This window comes from Oreochromis niloticus, linkage group LG7 (assembly GCF_001858045.2).
Source record: "Oreochromis niloticus isolate F11D_XX linkage group LG7, O_niloticus_UMD_NMBU, whole genome shotgun sequence".
Taxonomy (NCBI): Eukaryota; Metazoa; Chordata; class Actinopteri; order Cichliformes; family Cichlidae; genus Oreochromis; species Oreochromis niloticus.
Genome location: NC_031972.2, coordinates 32,194,536 through 32,210,846, shown reverse-complemented (window position 1 = coordinate 32,210,846; position 16,311 = coordinate 32,194,536). Strand labels below are relative to the sequence as shown.

The window sequence follows — 16,311 nt, the reverse complement described above, 5'->3', positions numbered from 1 at the left end:
TTTTTTTTTTATCGACAGTGTCGTATGTTGTTCATTTCTGAAAGAAGAAACCTGACAAAGAGAACATTTCTGCCTGTAATGTTGTACTTTTTCTAATGTTAATTCAGTTCTCATGGATAAGTATACATCACAGCTACTAGTTTTGGATGTTACACCCAGAGGAAAGAGTTTGCCTGCAAATGGCACAAAGATGAAGCTGATAGTTTGCTATGATTTTGACACTTGAGCATCAGTTAGCTGCATTTGGTTGGGACGACACATTTGGGACAAAGTGGACAAACTGGGGTCTTTTTGAAGAAAAAGGACAGCAAGTCTGTCCCAGTATCCACGTTTACACCTTATTACCTCCAGGTAGTCAGAAATCTATTCAAACCAATCAAGTTATCAGCATTAAAGGAACTAAATGTTTACTTTTGGACTAACTTTAAGAATGACTGAATATCATTTAAATCTAAAGAATTGCTTCCATCATCATCGGTTTTAGTCTGATACTAATAAATCTGATGATGTGTTCTGGTTAGTATGAGGAGCACAGATGGTCACTGAGAATCATAAGAGTTTATTTTTAAAATTAAACTTAATTAATTATATGTAATAATTATCTTAATTACTTTTTTAATACTATTCAACTTCTGTGCTGGCATCATTAAAGTTCTTCTCGCTCTCATCCATTTAAGCTCAATATTAAAGCTATACTTTATATTATTCTCAAAACTTGTAAACCACCCATCCATTTCCCTTTATCGATGCACCGGAGTGGTGGAGCCTATCCCAGCTGTCACAGGGCATGACGGAGAGTACCATCTAGGCAGTTTGCTAGACCATTGCTGGGCCAACGCAGAAACATCAATGTTTTTTAATGCTAGCATTTGGTGTCACAGCGCCCCTTTGTGGCCAAAACACATCACAACCATTGCTCACTATACATGAAACATCAGGAATTTGCAGCAGATTTCTGATTTTCTTTTAAAGATGTTTGATCCCTTAGAGAGTTTGGTAGATTTTTTTTTTAGAAAGTTTGCCATGATGGAAATATCTCGTTGAGTGTAGATTTGTCAAAGTAAGAGTCTAGTTTGTATAGTTTTCTCCATGTTTAAGGTGCAGTCCAGTGCACCGTCAGAGTCTTCTGCACTGGTTTCAGCTGCTTTGGTGTCCTCTGGTTTCAGTTACAGTTCAGTAAGCCGCTCACGTCTTTGTGTAGGGCTTCTGGAGACACAGTGAGCCGTGGTGAGGAAGAGGGTGGCAGTAGTAGTGTTCGATCAGTGTAGACAGATTGGGGAAGGTCAAATCAGCTTCCAGAAATATACAGTCATGCTGCCAAAACACCCAACAGGAAGCTTTATTAGTCTGATGTGTAACTTACTTACAAAACATAATAAGCACTTATACCATACAGCTAAAATACAACAGTGAGCAGCAGGTTTCTTACCTCTTCAAACAGTCTGTAGTTTCTGGCTTTGCCTATACTGATGTCCCACACCACCAGCACCTGGATAACACACCAAAAATGATTTTATTTAGGCCCAAATATCAGAAGCTCTTTTATTATTATTAAAATAATACTGTCTACCCAAAAACAGTAAAAAATAAAAATGAAGTGTTCAGAAAATTTACACATTTATGGATTAGATCATATTGACTGTTACTGTTTACAATTATTATTAGAGTAACACAAATTTCCATTATGCTGGACTGGAAACTATTATTATTATTATCTTAATTTATTTTTACCTTTGTTGTTTTGGTTCCTGATTTTCTGATGGCGTACAGTCCATCATGTGGAGGAGTTGGACTCTCTTTGAATAACCTACAAACAGAAAAATGATCACCGGTTATGAGTTATCAGAGGAAAACATTAAGCAATTGCCCCATGTTAAAAGTCACTTTAAATTTAGCACTTAAATAAGTAGTAGTAATTTAGTTAAAACTTAAGTGAGGCTCATAAAAAGAAAAACACAAGCAGAAAGAAATGCAGCTTTTTGCCAATAGAGGGCAGAAAAAACCAAAAAGCAGCACAGCTCAGTTTACTGAAGAACCGTTTCAGCTTCCAGCTCTAAATTTAAAAACTAAAGGTGAGATACGTACTTTTCTACGAAGCTGGTTTCATTCGAATCAATGAACACAGAGTCTGGCAGCTGGACCTGCAGATACAGAAACAACTGATTAAACACAACTCATTACTGATACTAGGCTCTCACGAGGCTGAGCTCTCTGCTCAGATATACAGCAGTGAAACATAAAGAACAAAATTGTGTGTTATAATAACTACACAGGTCACATAAAGATACTACAGTTTAGATCGTAAGCATGTCTGGCCTGGCACTGACTGTAACAAAGCATGGCTAAAACTTTAATATCTTGTTTCACTGTTTAATAAAATTTTAACTGCTTCAACTTCATGATTTGAAAAATTGGCATAAAATAGTGTTGCTTGTAGCAGAAAATTAGATTATTATGATTGGATTATGACTTCCTCCCACCTGAGCTCCTCAGAATCAGCGGATTCTGTGATTTTTGTTTCTTTTTCGTTTGCTTTATTTTACAGGAAGTGAATTTTGAAGGCAGTTCATAAAGACTAATGTAGTCCAGATAAAATGACTTTTAAAACAAAAGGGATTTCCCTGGGCTCAGTCATGATGATACAAGGGGTTATCCACAGTAATTTAGCATTTTTATCAGCTAACACATCATTTCAGTCTCTCTTACATTCTCATAGTCTTCGTCAGAGTCGTACGCGGTCGAGTCTCGTTTCTTCCTGAAATCTGCAGTTTCGTCGTTGATGGAACGGAAGCTCTGACCCTCTGGAGATGTTCTTCTGGTGAAAAAACATGCCTTAGTGATGCAGGGAAACTTTTATGTTGTCTTTACATACCTATTTTATACATTAACCATTAAAACAGTGTCAGTAAGACAGCTTTGGAATGATTGGTTGTGGATGTTTTCCTTTCAATTAATCTTTTGATCATAAAAATCAACCTGAATTTCACTGTTTAAGTCAGACTTACTGAAAGGGTGTTCCTGGCGACTTGGGCTTGGGTGGAGGCAGTGATGGTTTGACTCCTACTAAAGGTAAAGGAGGTTTGGGTATAGATGGCTTATTGAGTTGTCCAGGTTTAAGTAGCGGGGAGTGTGAAGGGTGACCAGGCAGTGGTGGGTGACTGGAGGACGTTAGATTGAGAGATACATTTGCGTTCGGGCATGGTGGAACCGGTATGTTCGGCTTATTACGGCGGTAGTTGTTTTCTAGCGACTGGCTCCCGCCAGAGTGAGGGGGACAGGGGCCGTTTAGGATTACCCTGTCTAGTTTTTCACAGATGGGCAAAGTAGCTGGTGACTGGACTGAAACAGACGGCGTAGGCCTCCAGTCTCTTTTGTCATTTGCTGTTACTCCCATGGAGGTTGACCTGATTGGTTTCTTTGCATTGGGAGGAATAGGTGGAGGTGTGGAAGGAAAAGAATTCTGTAAGTGAGGGGCAAAAGGTAAAGGTGGGGGTGGGCCTTTGCTAGAGTCCTTCTTTGCGCAAGGAGAGGGTGGACAAGGTGAAGGTTTCCTGGGGAGCGGAGAGGTAGGGGTTTTCAGTTGTAATGGGATGGGAGGGGGGAGGCTTTTTTGGAAACCTGGACTGGAGTCTTGACGGTGGGGGAATGTCACTGGCACAGGTGGAGGAGGGTAAGAGGGCGGTGGACCTGTGGGTCGACCTGACGAGGTAATGAATAGAGAGAGTCAGTATTGGTTCCTGTTTCAGGTAAAGATCTTTGTGTTAAGGAGGCATAAGTACAGGGAAAGAGGTTGAGGTGGTCACCTGAAGACGTTGGCGAACATTCATTGTCTGGCTTCAGATAGTCCTCCTCATCGTCATCATCATCGTCATCACTGTAATCTTCACATAGAAAGAAGAGGTGCAACAATTTATTAATGCACAAATGTCATATAACCTTATATCTTATCCATGGATATTCATTGTTGTTGTCTTACTAATTTCGGTGGTATCAACAAGATGTGTCACATCCATCGGCCTCTCGATTGTGCCATAGAAACTGTCTGCATCTGAATCTGAGTCACTGTCACAAACAAAGATGGAGACATAATTAACAAATAATATGCCAAAATATTGATTTTATTGACTGTAGGCTGACTGAGATTTCAATGAAAGTACGCAAGCAAGAAAAATCTAAATTAGATACAAAAGGTCACACTGAAAAACATAGGTGACTAATGAAGCATAAATGGTATAAAATTATTTTTAGACACGTTCTTCCATGATTATTTTTTCTTTTCTGTTATTTTGCTCATGTAAGACATAAAATCTTGTGAAAAACAAAATACGTTTTAACATGACTGCATAGAAACCTGTGAAAAGGTACAACCCAATGTCTTGTAAGACCACCTTTGGCAAAAATAACTTAATAACTTATAACCCTGAATGAGACCACAAGATTGCCATGACATCAGCTTTTATAGAGGTGGTCACACTTGCTGATGATTGGCTATTGTGCATTTAATTGACAACACCTCGCTGCTATTACCTCTTAATTCCTATGTAAGGCTGTACTTGGTTTTTCATAGCACTAAAGACTATTTTCCCATGTCTGTAGTTTTCTTACAACAATACATGTATAATATGTATAATATGTATAATCTATATTATTATATGTCTTGATGCATATATTATTATAGTGAGGTGAAACATGACCGAGTTCACTGAGGTTACCTTGGTAGGTGGGCCTCTTTTCTGTCGTTATAGTGGTCTATTTCTCTCCGAAGGTATCGCATCCATTTCTGTAAGACATCAAGCAAAAAACAACACGTGATTATGTGAAACTGCAGCATTTAAATTGAAACAAACCCCAAACAATTTTTGCATAAAGACTGAAATAATACCATAGTTGAGACAAAGGCAGAAACTAAAAATTCTTCTCAGGCTCTAAAGTTATGCTAAGTTCTCAATAAAGCACTTGACAAAGAGGTTAAATTTTTGTACTCTTACCCTCCTCTCATCCTCACTGGCTGCAGAGAAGAACCACGTCCTGTGTTTCTTACTGAAGTGGACGATCTTGAAAGGAAAAACATTGCTCGATGTTGTCTCCTCTGCTGCTCTCATCACTCTGAAGAAGAGGACAAATGTAACATAAGATAAAGTAGTGCTCCACATTATTTGATGTCACGGGAAATGTACAAAAACAACAACAAAGTACAACTGGGTGCTGCTAATGAGCCCCCTTTAATTGATATAATTACAGCCTTATTACGATGTAATATACAGAAGTATGAAAAAAAAATCAATGAGTTTGTTTTAAATAATTTTAGTCTGAATTATTGCTGAATCACTGGCATTGATTGAGGCTGAGGATCAGACAACCTTCTTCCCTCCTTAAAGCTCCATTCACTCATACAGTACGGACTAGGAAATGCAATAAGATGCCAATCACTCTCCGTGGGGAAGCCCTGAAGAAGCATCCTGAGCTTCTTCACCATCCCTTCATCAATCAAATGTCACAAAGCAGCAAACATGAGATAATCTGAATACGTTGATGTTTTGATGGGGGATGTTTGCCACACTTTTTAACTAAGTAAACTATGAACAAGTTTCAAAATGAGCAACCTCTTTTGTGGGGCAGCTGTTATGTGCTAAGTGTTGCTTCCTGGGGAGTTTTTCAGGTGCCCTGACAGCTGTCTAATGTAAGCGCTCCCTCCCTCTCCCTCCCTCTCCCTCCCTCTCTCGATGACAGCCAGGCCAGCAATCTACATATATTTGTTCTTTTCAGTTTCATGAACACTCATTTATATACCCTTGAGCTCAGGTCTAACATTACTGGAGCTTCAGGCACTTGTACTCGGTACTGAAGGCCCATTTTTGAGCAAGCACTTAACCTTTTCCTGCATTAAACCTTATTATCTACAATTATGATTTCCATAGATGTCATGCTGCAATAAAGCTTAAATTAAGCCAGTGGGATGTGAGAGCCGCTGGGGCTGAGCCCCAGAATAATAAAGGCCCGAATAAGCACACAAAACATTATGGGTGCAAAGGAGAGAGTAACAGTCTAATCACAGTTGACAAAGAACACTTGGGTTTCTGTGGCTCAGGAGGAAGTGACACCCATGTGAGAATCATTAACCTCAAAGTGTACCTAATCTTCACACAACAATATCTAGATGTTGGCACAGGCTTCACCCTTGAGCCTGAAACACTCAGTTTGATATGAATAATAATTTAGAAAATGTCTTCTACTGACCTGTTGTAGCCATTGAGAGAAAACGCCCCCTGTGGTGCAGCAGAGGTACTGCTCTTAAAGTAGTACATGCAGCCCTTGTGGATGATGATGTACCTCAGTGGCCCTGTAAGGCAAGCAACATGTATTAAGAATGTTTTCATGGTGGTGTAAAAGGTGCTGTATCAATGACGAGAATGTAAGTGGATATTGCTCTTTCATGTCTGCATTTGTTTTCCTTTTTTAATTTTTCGACTTACATTTCATTAGGCTGAATTGGCTGCCTCCTTTCTTGTGGAGGTATCCTGCAGTGGTTACCCCTCCCGGCATGGTGAGGAGGTTCTGAGCCCCAATGGCCCGCATTGGCACCGGCCAGCACATCTCTGGAGATGACATGGTTCTACGGCAGAGCAAAGGACACAATATTTTTCTGTCAGTCAGGTGAAACTGTAATCTCTCTAGTCGCACAAGATCACAGAAATGAATAAGGAAATGAACGCCAGCATAAATAAGGTACCAAACAAAAACCAAGAAGCTTTGGGGAGGCAGCACACAACTTCTGCTGTTCTAGAAAGGACCACATCCTCTCTGCTAGCAAACCTGCTTCCTATCCCCTTTAGCTTTAGGGCGTTCTGAGCTACATCAGCTCTCACACAGAAAACTAGAAGGTACTCAGCAGTTCATAACAAAACAAAAAATGACCTGGTTTGTTCTCCCATATACCCTGAAACATTTTTGAAGCAGAAATAGCGATAAGACAACCCCAAACTAAAGACCGGCCACTCAAAACATCCAACGGTGAAGCCTGTTTTTGGGCTGTGCACGCTCATAGAAATGGAATTATAAAATGATGAACAGATTAATGCTCATAAAACACCTCTACTCAGCTGACCACTCAAAGCAGCTTCTTCTACAAGTCTCATTCACACAGTCACACATTCATACTGAGCTTTTATCCAAGCCTAAGTGCTTTCCAACATTCATGCAGGCAGCAGGGGAAACTCTGGGTTCAGTATCTGACTCCCTATAGTGTATTTTTTATACATCAGTCATGCCTGGATAAGCAGTCATGACAGGGAGTGAGTAAGGGAAAATGACTATTTTACTATTTTTCTTTTAATCTAAACTAAATTAAATTTATTACTGAGTCATACATTCTGTAGTAACATGAGTAAGGCTACTAGTTACTGGTGTGGATAGGAATATCTAATCATTAGTTGTGGATCAAAAGTCACAAGCTAAAGACAAACAAATTGTGACACTGTCAGAAATGAAGGATCAGCTAAGATACTCTATACTGCTAATGGGACATGGTCCCGGTGGACTAGCAGATGGAGAGTTATAGCCTTGCTGTGTCCACTGTGCTGCTCAGGTAGCTCACCACAACTGGACAAAGATACTAAAAGAATGAAACATCTTTTCGTAAATTTCAATAACTTTTTCTGCAAAATCCTGCTCTTACACCTACATCAGGTGTTGCCTACCTCCTGTTGAACTTCTTGGTGAAGATCTGAATGGCAGCATTCTCCCTCAGTATGCTGACTGTGGAGGCTAACATAGTAGAAGCTAATCCTGGCAGGATATCCATAATAGAAACAAGAAACCTTTTGTTTCTGTCCTCCGTGGCATTTACTGTCCCATCAAATCCAAACCGAGGGCGATTTAGCCATCCAATTTTTAAGTCTGTCTCATTTTCTGCTTTTCGCCGCCGCTCTCTCTGACGGCCTCTGCTGATATCTATCTGTCTCACTCATAAAGACACTCAGACTGAGGAGGACCTACGTAACTGGAACCTTGAATTTTTGCATGAGCAAAGGCACATAATTAGTTCATGCAGGAAATGCATAACATCCTGTGTCCTTTAAGTGTTCAAGATGTAATGTGAAAAAACAAAATGTGGGTGTGATAGAAAGAGACAGGGAGGTGGGGGTAATGAAAATAAACATTCCTCCATGATCTAAAGTGTTTATGTGTAACTTGAAGTTTATCTCCAGCATCTGCTAGACTGAGTTGGAAAGAAGTTAAGGAATGAAGCATTTAGGAGGATTTAGTTGGTGCCAAAATCCACCCCCTTTCCCTGAGATAAAAAGACCTTGAGAATTAAATGGGCATGTATTCATTTACTGATGTTGAAGTGCAGATCCTGGCAGGGCTGCTTTAAAAAAACAAAACACCTTGAAAATTACTCATGCCAAAGTCAGTTTTTGTGTTGTGCTTTAGACTTCAGAGTGTTTCAAATAAACTAGGTGAGGCGATGATGAATGAATGAGGATAAACATCCCACACTTAAGAGTTAAATGTAATTATATGCAGGAGATAAAGGATAAAAAATAGAGCCTGAGACTCTGCTTATTTCTGAAGGTCTGATTTTAGAAAAAAAAAAAAACTGTTGCAGGAACGTGGGCCCCTGACTCAACCAGTGACAATCTGGTTTCCAAGACATTGTTTGAAGCATACTGTTGATTCAAGCATACTGTTTGCTAGTTGGCTAACCTGCTGTTAGCCAACTAGCAAGTGTTGGGTAACACTAACACAACAGCATGATTATTATAGAATATTGTATGCACTTACACTAGTTTGACTGCACTGAAAATAGCGAGCACAAAAACAGAAGTAGGTCGTGTCAGAGTCAACTACCCACAGCTAGCATGTTTACACATGTCACACATGCTAGCGATTAGCATGCAAGCTCATGTACTGAACTAATCATTTAAAATCAGCCTCAGTCTCTTATATACCAAAGAGATTTAGAGGAAATGTATCCCTCTCAAATATTTGATAACAGTGAGATTTTTTTTTATGTATTGTTGATTTATTCCGCTCTGAATATTTTAAATGGTTAGAATATGATCAAACATAATTAAACAATGTTTCTTGATAATGAAGATGATGAATAGAAATATTGCAACAGTTTAGACTGAAGCTGTGCGTAGGGGAAGGTCTGCCTGGTCTGGCAGATCCGCTCCACATCACCACACCCTGGTCATAATTCAACCAAAGCAGCCTACTTTGAGAATTAGAACAAAATGCATTTGCACGGACAGATGGAAGGAGTGAAACCTGTTAGCTGATAACACAGGCAGGCCTTAAATACATCACCAGGGTGAAGCTTCAGCCTGTTTATGACCTCAGTCTGCCCTGCTTCATATCTCTGTGTGTGTGTGTGTGTGTTTGTGTGTGTTTGTGTGTGTGTGTGTGTGTTTGTGTGTGTGTGTGTGGGACTTCAAAAAGACATACCAAAGCTATCTTGTGGTTCGTTCTTCGCCTGGGCCCATGTAATGTTTACTGATAACTATCTGATACAGACCTCAGCACAGACACAAACGAACAGGCACGCCAGACATTCTGCACTTCATCTCATCTCAGCCCGAGTGAGGTCAGCTGCTGCTTATCGTCCGCAAAAGGATTTCATGAACTCCTCATGATAGAACTGAAACAACACGATGGCGATGTGACTGCGTACTCAGCACCTTTATGTTTTCTGGGAAATGTGTTAATTCTTTTTCCACTGACAGAGGAGAAAGATCAGTCAAAAGTAGTAGTGGGAATTTGTGGGAATTAGCGAACCCCCCCAAACCCCCACTGGTTTCTTCTGCAGTTCTCTCCTCGAACTCATGTTTTGTTGTTTCTTTTGTTCAACTCTCATAATCTGCATGGCTGTCAAACTGTATTTAAAAAGAAACCAAAACATACATGCATCCATACATCCATAAGCTTTGTATGTTACCTAAGCTACCCGATCATCACTGTAGCTCAGTTTGCACACAGTTAGCCAAACAATCCCACAGGTAGCACTGAATATTTGGCTCAAATGTGGCACACATCAGCACATCTTGACTTGGCTGCTTCAACTTAGCCTAATAATTCAATAATTCAACTCTCAAAAATCATATTTAATGTCATCCAAATGAAGACATTTTTTAAATATAGCAGAGCAGAGACGGCATGGAAAGGAAATCCTGTCCAAATAAATAAAAAAGAATTTCCCCTAGTGGTGTCGCATTAGATCACTTCCTAACAAGTAAAACAATGAAACACAAAGTTTCCCCATCAGCACGCTGACAGGCTTTCTGGATGCTGATATCACATTTGCTTCTCCCATCATGTAGTTCTCGCATGACTTATTTAATGACCAAAATACGGTGACCAGAAAAAACCCCATTAAAAAAAGTAAATAAAAAAAACCCTTCTGCCAAGTACAACTGGGTTTGCCGTGGGTTCACCATGGAAGAACAAAAAAAGGCAGTGTGATTTAGCTTCAAACCCGCTCACCTCACCTACTGCTTTTTTAAAGTTCCTGAAGAGATGCTAATCAGAGAACTGCTGTTTCTCAGGAAGAGACACACAGCCCACATGCCAGACACATTCAAACACATTTCCTCTCTGGACACAAACACAATGTCTGCCCCGAGCGGTAGTTTAAAATTATCTTCCACATTTAAACTGTGTGCCAGTGCCTATTTGCTCTTCACCTGAGACGGAAGTCAAAGTTTAGTTCAATGCCTGCAAATTAATCAGAGTAGAAATCAGCAGACATGATGAAAAAGTAAATAGAATCCAGTTATCGCTCACGTAGCATCTAAATTTGTCTTCCCGAGAAGATGACTGAAAAAACGACTGCAGGAAAAAGACAAAGACAATTACGAGATGCCGGGCTTACACAACGTGTCTTACCGGGCCAACAATTCAAGTCTTACACAACGTGTCCTCATCTCCAATATGTTTTCCAGCAAGCTGAAGAAACTCAGAAGAGGGCATGAAGACACCTATAGTTAGCAGGCTGACTGCTCATTTTCAGATCGAAATTGAAACTAGTTCAGTTTTCGAATGGAAATCCCCCCGATGATTCAAGTCCTAGGAACTGCTTGTGTGACCTCATAGAACACTGCTGTTGCAAAGGAATACAAGCAAACTCTTTCTAATTAACAGAATACAGCACAGTATGTTCCACTGGAGGACATTAGATTTCAAATTAAATGGGTTAAAGTTGTAACTTATAGTGATACAATACAAGTTAAAACAAATGCAGAGACTTTAACATTCGTAATTATATTTTTATTGAAGTAGCTTTCTGTGCTCAACCTAACATATCCTCATATTATAGAACTTAAATGCACAGCTCAGGAGAAAAAAAACCTTTACTGCTGAAAGTACTCCATGATTTAAAAGCGTCATGCATCCACCAACGTGGATGTGAAAAGCCTTTAATTAAACCTGAGAAGGAATACTTCCCCTCTCTAATGTTTTCATTGGGTTTCTGTGTGTTTGTGTACACCGGACCCCAGCCATGATAGAAACACCTCTAAGTTCCACGAATGTAAGGTGCAATGTTAATCTTGTGGGACTTTAATTAGTAGTTTAACTTGATTGAAAAATGATAATCACATTTCAAGGCTTGTTATATAAAGATATCGAAAAAAGCCATTCCTAGATACACTGCACATGCAGATAGTAGCAACATATCAGTATCATGTGAGTAATTATATCCTGTTTATTATCTGTTTGACTGTAATTGCGACCATATTTCAAAATGTGGCATGATATAGTAATAAATTAGAAATTTAACTCTCTACAGAAGCTGTAAACCTATCAGGAGTTGACAGTCATAGATCAGATGAGAAAAATGGTCGTTCTCTCATAGACTTCATTACAACCATAATTGTTTACACAAAAAGAGAAGTCGCCCCCTGCTGGTCTTTGGAAAGAATGCAGCTAAATCCACCTTTTATAGCGACATCCTAGTGGGATGTTGTTTGGCCTGCCTACCTTGGAAAGACTGTAACTGTTGCATACAATACAACAAAATACAATTAAATGGAAAAGTCCAGGTAATTTTCTTTGTTTGATACATCATGTCCACTACAGCGACCTGTAGTGGACAGATGGCGTCATGGTCACAATGATGTCAGGAGTTGGATTTGTGAACCACACACACAACTGCTATCAAAACCAAAAATCAACTAATATCTCAGAAGAGGAGAGGGTGGTGTAGTTTTCCTGTTGCGTTCTTTTGTTGTGAGCTATTATTTTATTCACAAAACACAGATCAAAATAAGATGTGCACAGACACATGCACAAGTCCATCACTGTCTACGTGTCATAGATCTCGGCAGCTGTCAGGTGTCTGCAACAAAAAAAGCACGCCGCTAACCAATGTCCACGCAAAGTGCATGCTTCGTGCTTAGACCAGATAACAAAGACCCTCACTGCTCGCAACCTCAGGCTGACTCAAAGGTCACAGGTAACCGCTGACACAGCTGCAGCCGATGCAGATCGCCCCATCCAGGAAACAGTGTCATTGTGCTGTGTTTCATGTCTGCAGTGCACTTCCTGTTCCCCACCTCCCCTACGACCGACCACAATGGTTCCTCCATTAGTTCAGCTTCACATTTTTTTTCATAGTGACTGTGATACGCAGGTGTGAACACATGAATAGAAACTTCGGGTTTATCTCAAGTCATCAGTTTTCTTTTACTCACTTCTGTGAAGCTGTCCAGGTGATAATGATTAACACAGCTAAAGTGTTAATGGCACAGATCTTATAAATTTGCTGACTGACTTCTTTGAGTTTAGAATACGTTTTATAAACACCATCATGTGTTACATCCAGGAAATAGCCCTAACCAGCCCTAATCTGGATATATCTGTAACTTCAATAAAAGATGGGTTTCTATTTTTTTGGCATGTGTGATCTTTCATCAGGGTTGCGGCCCAGACGCTGAGCAACTACTGGTTCTAAGTGCCTTTTTAAAGAAAAAAAAAAGTTTTATATTAGGAAAAATTCTACAATCATTAAGTTAGCTAATGTATGTACAGTTTAAAGACAATAAAGACGTTAAAAATGGATTAAAGAACCAGTCATTGAGATCTTATCTGCTCAGCTGATATGTTCACTAATGTTGACACAGGAAAGAGCTGCTGTAGATTGCGTACAGTCAAAATTATTTTAAAAATGTGCAATGAATTTTTGAAATGGTTGTTTTAAAGAGATGGACCGGGTCTTCAACCACCCCCCGTCAAGTTATTTTGTTGTATCAACATGGTAATAAAACAGCAATAAGCCTGAGTCAGATATCACTCTGCTATCAGTTTACAAGTGAATGGGGTCAAGTTGGCAACTACATACAATCTGTTTGTGATAACATAGCAATTAATAGTCATGAATTGGAGAAAAGTGCATATTTGTTGCATATATACATGCACAGGAATTTAAATGAACTAACTACATTCAGACTCCAGAGAAACAGATATTCAGAAATTCCTCCAAAAATAGTTGCTGCAGAATGGCAGTTTAACTGCAAAACCAGAACCAGAATACAACCAGCTGGCAGCCAATAGAGTCCAGTCCTACTCTACTGCAAAGAGACGCTTGGCAGAGCAGTTGCACTCAGTGGCAATCTGTCTGTATTTTCAGTGCAGTCAGTGAAAAAAACGATTATTTGGAGACAGGTTGCCGGTTGATGATCTGTGCAATCACCTTGTGATCAAAAGTGGTTGGCGCAACTGCTTTCAATCAGTCACAAACAGCAAAGCATTCGTTGCTGCACAACCACTATTTTAGTTGCTGCGAGCAGGCTGTCATTTTATTTTTACTCTACTGTGAATGAGATGAAACTGAGGTAGAACATTCATCGTTGTTACAACAATGCTGCCATATATATCTTTTACTTTCTCTTCTTTCTGGAAGTGGTAACTCACCGGGGTCTTTTCTCTGTCTCTCTAGTCTGACCTGTTGTAGGGAGTACTGTAAATATCATGCTGCTTTTTAAGGACTGCCAAGGCTGGCTCAATTACAGAAGAAGCCTGGTAGTCTGGTCGTGGGCTACTACCTCTGTGTATTGTTATAAGGCTGCTTTTTCCTCCTGAATTTACATAATTAATTATATAAAAATGACTATTGTAGCTGAAGCTTTTCAGAGCCGTCTGCATGGGTCAGCTGAATGTAAATGTCATCATCAGCCAAACACAAGAAACACAGCAACTGGTCTTCCTGCTGTCAAGAAGTTGCTGTAATAAGCTCTACAGTGCTCTATAGTGTGAGACCTGTACCCACAGGGTAACTATTAAAACTAGTTGGATTTATGTTTAAGAATTAGAACAGCTTTGGCTTTCAAGAAGCAATACTTTGTGTAATTTTGGCACTTTAGCTTGTGGAAATGTCTGGCGTTTCCAATATCATTTCCTCGGTTTTTAATGTGAAATGAATTCGGAGAACAAGTGACCACTGGTGTGTAGGACTGTTTGGTTTCTTATTAACATGGAAAATTGGAAAAGCAGAAGAGAAACAGAAAGTCTTTTGCTCTCCACACACACACCTGCAGCGACGGGCTCAGAGAAAGCTGAAATAGTAAAAAGCAGGTCCTCTTTCTCTACCTGCATCATTCCTTCCTGTGTCCAAATATGGCAGTGCCACTCAACAGGAACTACACCATCGTCACACTTCTGTAACGGCTGCAGGAAGGATTCCTCTCAGACTGATGCACACAAACACGCTGTCTAAGTCTTCAGTTGGAAAGATTCAAAAGGTTAAAATCCTACAGTAGTGGTTTGTAACAAATTAAAAACTGTAATTTAGCAAAAAAGAGAAAAAGCGGTGAAGAGAAAGGTACACCGGATGAAAGGAAGGAAGAGAGATAGGATTGAGATTTTGCTCTCTGACTGCATGCCCACCCTCCCCCCACGACGCAGGGGTCGAAAAATGAGAACTCATTTCCTGTAAACGTCTCCTCGTTCTCTCTCTTTCTAGCGCAAACCTTGCTGAGGAACTACCGTGGTCACATCTGATGACCGTCATGGAAACTCATCTCCACTGACAAATAAAGTGGATTTTTCTCTGAGGAGACAAATCACCAAAGCTAACAGACTTGGTTTAATTTACCGTATAAAATTATTTTTTAAAAGCAATCATGAGCCATTGGCAAAGTATCGCTTGCCTGTTTTTAGAGATGAAAGCAACAGATTACAGCTAGCCCTGTTTTTGTAACAAATTCAGGCTATTTTTATGGATGCAAATACTCAGGAAATACGAGTACTTACATTACACTTTGCATGCTTCGTTCTTCCTCTGTCCCTTTCTCAATGTGCAACAACAACATTTCTGCTTTGACTTTGGTTTTTGAAGAAAGTTGGCACAAAAGTTTCATCTTAGAGCCTCACACCTACGTGTTTTCAGCCTCACCTCTGAGTGTCTGCGCCCTCCTCTTTCTCTTCATCTCTTATGCATTCTCTTACAGTTTACACTCACACAAACACACTAGGTGTGATTTATAACTGATGACTTGTGTTTGTTATGACTGAGAACTTTTGCAGTAGATCAGCCCTGTCACTGTTCACTGGTTGCTCCTGCATAATGTTCTCTTTCGACAAAGTATTCCCAGCTGTCCATGTTGTATTTTTGTTATATACTAAATTATATGATAACGATACCAGAATTTCCAGCTCAATTTTCATACTCTTGGACTCTATTAGAGTAGCTTTGTATGATTCACAGTTCGCAATAATCCTTAATCATCTTATACTGGAATTTTGATGAAGTTTTAACCCTTGCGAACAAAAGGTTTAATATCGATCTGTCCTTTTGGATGCGTGCCTGTCATACATGTAATACATGCATTATATATATATTGCATCTTGGATTTGTAATTATGTTAGGATATTTATTGGTTATTTAAGTTTAAGTTATTTAAGAGGAAGTTTTGTCTTATTGTCATTATGCTTCCATAAGGTCAACAAAGAGTCGTGAATCTTGAATTCCTACTCCTGATAAAGCACTGAAGCAAGTTATACTTACTATCGCGCAGATTATTTTTTAGCTGTTTTGAACTACAACAGACTACTGTCTGTGTATGGAAACCAAATCAAGCTCTGCTGGTAACCTTGAATTGAAACACATTCCCTTCAAAATCATTTCTGTTGGTTTGACAGATGTTTTCTGTCTGTCCTGAATGAGAACATGTGTTTTGGAAACGTTGTGTACTTGTGTACATTGTAGTTAGCTTCAGCTGTGTGGTACCAAACTGTTTTTTGTTTCTTATAGTTTTACGGTAATATAATGTTGGTTTGTCAAATGTTCCTATGTCCCCCCCGTAACGAATAAAG

At 39.5% G+C, this 16,311-nt stretch overlaps 1 protein-coding gene across 6 annotated transcripts in view; it reads right to left on the bottom strand.

The window, feature by feature from the left end:
* sh3bp2 (SH3-domain binding protein 2) overlaps positions 1 to 16,311 on the bottom strand; it is a 29,373-nt gene continuing 13,062 nt past the window's right edge. For 2 of the 6 annotated variants that reach the window (XM_005470469.4, XM_005470465.4), the window contains 12 exons: positions 6,474 to 6,613; positions 6,238 to 6,340; positions 4,989 to 5,106; positions 4,713 to 4,780; positions 3,977 to 4,062; positions 3,804 to 3,881; positions 3,006 to 3,699; positions 2,707 to 2,815; positions 2,086 to 2,141; positions 1,732 to 1,807; positions 1,430 to 1,489; positions 1 to 1,314 (listed from right to left, as the gene is read on the bottom strand). In XM_005470469.4, coding sequence (XP_005470526.1) covers positions 1,186 to 1,314; positions 1,430 to 1,489; positions 1,732 to 1,807; positions 2,086 to 2,141; positions 2,707 to 2,815; positions 3,006 to 3,699; positions 3,804 to 3,881; positions 3,977 to 4,062; positions 4,713 to 4,780; positions 4,989 to 5,106; positions 6,238 to 6,340; positions 6,474 to 6,609 — 1,713 coding nt within the window. In that variant the 5' untranslated portion in view covers positions 6,610 to 6,613 and the 3' untranslated portion in view covers positions 1 to 1,185. Of the gene's footprint in view, positions 1,315 to 1,429; positions 1,490 to 1,731; positions 1,808 to 2,085; positions 2,142 to 2,706; positions 2,816 to 3,005; positions 3,700 to 3,803; positions 3,882 to 3,976; positions 4,063 to 4,712; positions 4,781 to 4,988; positions 5,107 to 6,237; positions 6,341 to 6,473; positions 6,614 to 7,697; positions 8,088 to 10,887; positions 11,019 to 15,249; positions 15,402 to 16,311 lie in introns of those variants that run through there. The other 4 variants (XM_019361322.2, XM_005470468.4, XM_003440207.5 and 1 more) reach the window with 4 other exon arrangements.